General features: G+C 36.9%; 1 protein-coding gene across 1 annotated transcript; it reads right to left on the minus strand.

Annotated features, from left to right (window-relative positions):
* Nucleotides 1-1,203: 1,203 nt before the first annotated feature.
* LOC130463226 (uncharacterized) lies at nt 1,204-3,081 on the minus strand. The gene has a single exon (XM_056832298.1). It carries the CDS (start codon nt 3,079-3,081, stop codon nt 1,204-1,206), a length of 1,878 nt encoding a protein of 625 aa, XP_056688276.1.
* Nucleotides 3,082-5,380: the final 2,299 nt, after the last annotated feature.

The raw sequence follows: 5,380 nt of genomic DNA on the forward strand, positions 1-5,380 counted from the left end.
GAGAATCGCGATCCGTGGAAAGGAATTTGTATCCATTGAGTATGTATCCTTTTAATTTTCTACCATAAGAATGCAAACCACCCGCCAAAGCTTTTCTTAGTTTCCCATCTTCGGTGGTTGCATCTATGTAATGTACCTACGATGATACATCATTAAATCAAATACATTTTTTTTAAAAGAAGTATGTATTTACATTAAAAGAACTTAAGTAACCTTATTTTGCAGCCACCCTCCAAATTCATTGATGATCCAGTTACTTTCATCACTCTCCGTGACAGGATTTTGTAAGTTCATTTGATGTTTCTCGATTAAAAATTCACTTCATGGAAGAACAAAATTAAAAATCATCTATTATAACAATTGATAATTCAAAAGAAAACCAACATAATACTTACTCCAGATCCCCTTTTATCTCATCAGGGTGAAGCAAAATGTAGCGATGAGCTTGTTTTAAGCTTTTGTCATCAAGGCGAATGCTGACCTCCTTCCCAATAACTCGACCACCGGAATTAAACAAGTAATCATTGGGATTTGGAATGTCATCATCCATCCTTTTAGGTATGTTGAAGATGGTCTTAACACCTTGAAGATTCTCGAACAAAACCTAATTGTCTCCTCTAAAAGGAAGCCTTCTGCAATAGATCCTTCAGGTTGGGCTTTATTGGTTACATGTGATTTCAAATGGGACAAGTACCTTTTAAATAAAACAATTGTACTTAATATATGATAAATGTGAAATATTAAATAAAAAGAATATAGTTTAACCTCCTCCACTAAGTGAATCAACAAATGGACCATGATTGTGAAAAATGAAGGCAGAAACTCCTTTTCCAACTCACAAAGAGTTAAAACAATTTCATTTTGAAGACCATATGGATCAATAGTAGTAGAGCACAAATTCTTGAAAAAGGAAGACAATCTAGCCAACAAGTCAATTACTTTTGTAGCTTTAGAGGCCCTTAAGGCAACGGGAAGGATATCCTGCATTAGAACATGGTTGTCATGACTTTTGAGGTTAATCAACTTCCTTTGCTTCATATTCACACAACTAGAAAGGTTGGATCCATATCCATCAGGAACTTTAATTTTCTGCAAAACATTTAGGAACCTCTCCTTCTCCTCCGTAGACATAGAATAGGAAGCCGGAGGCATGCATTCACCTCCGTTAGGATTAGTACTCAGCCAAAGGTGAGACTTTATTCTCTATGCTTCAAGGGCTTCTCGATCATTCCTACTATCTCTACTCTTATCCATACTAAGAAGAGTTCCCAAAATATTCTCAGACACGTTTTTCTCAATGTGCATCACATCTAAATTATGCCTTAGAAGATTATGCTCCCAATACACCAAATCAAAGAATATGCTTCTCTTGGTACCAAAGTCACTTTCATCTTGGACATCATCTTCATCATCATGTCCTCTTTGCCTCTTTTTCGGTGGTGCCTTCGACTTTCCGTAAACATGCTTCACCTTTTCTTGCTGCCTCAATATATCAGTGTCGCTAGGACGAGATGGAGGTTTACACCACTCATTAGTTCCAAACTTCTCACAAAACTTGTCACCTTGACATCGATATGGGTGATCTGCAGGTAACCATTTTCTATAGCTACAATAGCAAATCTTGCTCCCAAATCTATCAGAAGGCGTGGAATCTAAGCATATAGGACATGCATTGTAACCTTTTGTGCTCAAACCAGAGAGCATTGCATAGCCGGGAAAGTCATTAATAGTCCAAAGCAAAGCCGCACGCAAATTAAATTTCTCTCCGGCAAAAGCATCAAAAGCTTCAACCCCTGTCCACAGCAATTTCAATTCATGCACTAATGGCTGCAGATACACGTCAATATCATTTCCGGGACTTGATTTTCCAGGAATAAGCGTGGACAGAATGAAAGAAGACGGTTTCATACATAACCATGCTGGAAGATTATAAGGAATCAACATCACTGGCCACGTACTATAAGTGGTGTTCATTAAACGGTAAGGATTAAAACCATCACTCGCAAGATCTAATCGAACACTACGAGGGTCTAATGCAAAATCACTGTGACGCTCATCAAATGCCTTCCATGCTAAGCCATCTGAAGGATGCCTTAAAATCTTCTTATCATCTTCACCCAATCGCTCTGTATCATGCCATCTCATATCTTCTGCTGTTTCTGATGACATGTAGATTCTTTTTAGTCTCGGTATAAGAGGGAAATATCGCATTACCTTAGCTGGCACACCTTTCTTACAAGTATCCGTACCTTGATCACTTACAACGTTGCCCCTATCCTTAGTTTTCTTCCACCTCGATGTACCACAAACATGACACTTGTCTTTCTTTAGAAATTCACCCCAATACAACATGCAATTATTTGGACAAGCATCAATATTTTCATACCCAAGGCCCAAGTCTTTTATCATTTTCTTACTGTAATAATAAGAAGAGGGAAAATCAAGTATTTGAGGAAATGCATCTAGAATTAGCTTCAACAACATATTGAAAGATTCTATGGACCAGTGATTTATACACTTCAAGTGAAACAAGTGTAACAGAAAAGATAACTTTGAAAAATTGATACACCCCTCGTATAATTTCTCCTCAGAAGCTTCAAGCAACTTCTTATATGTCACATCTTCTTCTATTGTAGAATAATCATATTCTACATCTGTGTCATAGGCCACGGGCTCCTCAATCCATTCATCATCCTCTCTTGCTTCTAAATTTGGGCAATTGGGAGGCATATTAACACTAAATGCTGATCTTAATAGCCCTCCCATATTATCTCGACCTACAAACCCACTTTGGTTATCAAGGGATCCTTCACTAGTAATCCCTCCATCTCTCTCAAACATACGCTGAAACGTATCCCCTTTACCATGAAAAATCCAATCCTTATATGGCTTATAAAATCCCTTAAACAAAATATGCCTCTCCACTTCATTTACGGAGAAACATTTCTCTACCTTACAGTTCTTACATGGACATCTAATTTTTACTTCGACTAGATCTTGCTTGGCAAACTCAATAAATTCCATACAACCGTCGATATATTCACGATGACCAGTGGGTAGATGGATCCAACTTTTATCCATATCTATACAAAATTTGTAGAGTAATTAGTAATATACGTCGGTCGCAGAATAGGAAATTTTTATATGTACTTATTAAAATATTATGATCATTCTTAGAACCTTGATATATCACACGAGATTAATTTAAGTCACATAACACCTTCGTACACAACTCTTCTTAATTCATACCATAACTTATGGTTTTTTGTTTAATCATTCTTCCTTAGTGACTAATATTTGTTATCTATCTTCATCTTCTAAAAGTTATTACCCTCTATCACTTCCATATTATATTTTCTTTTTGCGTACAAGATCATACTTTCAACTTCACATGAATTTGCAAGGAAAATAAAGCATGTGATTTTAGCGCACAAGGGGATACTTTCAACTTCACACGAAGACAACAATATAAATCCATTTTTTAAAAGGAGTAAGAGTACCTTAAGTAACGTGGCATCACATAATCAGAATTTATGGTAAAATTTCTTGGATTAAATGTAATTAAGCTAAGCAAAATTATGCAGTGGGGATAATGTAATTAGACAAACAATACCAACACAAAATGACAAAGCTAACAAAAATACCTACTTACAAATTTGAAGCTATTATATCAAAACAATTGAAATTAAATCAACAGGAATACAATAGAAAGATCCAACTTTTGCATGATTGACGTAAGTTAAGATAGCACAATAAACGTTGATATATGCTCATTGTATATATATTGGACATCGAGGAAATGTAAAGCCACGAAAATTATATTCTAACACTTAACAAACCTAACTTGCAGAGTTGTAGCCCACCCTTGTCCATACAAAATTAGGGAAATAACAATTTTCCCATAAAAAACCTAAAACGGACTTTATAGTATACATACCTCTAGTATCAAAGAGCAGATGCAACGCACGAACCGATGCACGAACCTAAGAACAACGCTAAAGACTCGCAAGAAACCTTGAACCGGTGTAGCAACGCACGAACTGATGCACGAACCTACGAACAACGCTAAAGAATCACAGGAAACCTTGAACCGGTGTGGTCGGCGAAACCTGATGATGTTGATAAATTATGGTCAAAATATAAGGACAACAACATTATTAGGAATTTAAAATCTAAAAAATATAGTAGATGAAGTTATCAACTTAAACAGAAAACACTATAAACATATCAATCCATGACCATGAATGCTCCATGAAAATGAACAAATGTAGGGAAGCAATGTGCTAAGCGCAGGTCAAAGAAGGGAGTTTTTTCTACATGGAAAGTAAAAGCAAATATTATCAGCAATCTACTCCGCGATAAGGGGATCAAGCAATTGAGTTTACGAAAGCCGTTATTGTGTGTAGACACCTACTTTTGTCCCCATTCCCGAAAGGGAAGGTTCGATGATGAGAACATAAATCTCCACTTGACAACGCATCTCCTATAAAATAACGAATCTCAATCACCCTTCTCGTTTCACCCGAAACCTACTATTTATAGAAACCTGCTATTTATGGAAACCTGCTAAAAATAGTAACTGCCGTAAAGGGTAGCTTCTAAAAGTGGCAAGTCATAAAAGATAGAAACCTGTCAGAATTAGGTGTTGCACTCCAACATAAATCCTAAATGAGATAGAAAACTGCGAGAATCCTATTCCTAATATGATTCGGAAATAAGAGTTACGTATTAATTAAAATCCTAACGAGCCTAGAGTTCGTAATGCGCCCAGACGCATTCCGTCATGAAATTGATACGCACTAAAAGACTCGATTAAGTCTCAAACACTACGGATTTCAGGAATCCGAATCTGACTAGGAAAACAGCCCAGAGCCTATTTTCAACGCCTGGCTCTGGGCGCCGAAATCTTCGGCGCCCAGGCCTGGGCGCTGGAATTACCTGGGTACGTGTTTTTTCCTAATTCTTTGTGGATTAGAGCTCTGCAATTCTATCTTTCCACAAACTCTTTTCTATAAATATAGCCCAAGTTCGACGTGAAATCATAACACACAATTCATATTCTGAGTATTGACTCCAACCCTTAGCCTAAGCCTCACGCTGCGAAATTGTTCACGCGTTCTGTCGCAATCGATCCATAAATCGAACAGAACGTATCCTGTCCCATAATTTGAGATTCGTTAAATAAAAGGAGAAATAGCAAAGTCAAAGTGGTTAGTTTTCTGAGAACCGTGACGCACCTCTCAAGGGTGCGTCGTAATGTGTCCCTTTTCCATGGTTTAATTGCTTTCCTCGCCCTTTTATGAACTGTTAAACTAACTAAATCTGATTGTTCGATCACGCCTAATAAATATGATATTTTTGGGAAATTGTATTATCATGC

This window comes from Spinacia oleracea, chromosome 6 (assembly GCF_020520425.1).
Source record: "Spinacia oleracea cultivar Varoflay chromosome 6, BTI_SOV_V1, whole genome shotgun sequence".
In the NCBI taxonomy this organism is placed as follows: Eukaryota; Viridiplantae; Streptophyta; class Magnoliopsida; order Caryophyllales; family Amaranthaceae; genus Spinacia; species Spinacia oleracea.

Excerpts from the sequence above, each read along its gene's own strand:
- LOC130463226 (XM_056832298.1), bottom strand. The coding sequence starts at position 3,081 with ATGGATAAAAGTTGGATCCATCTACCCACTGGTCATCGTGAATATATC.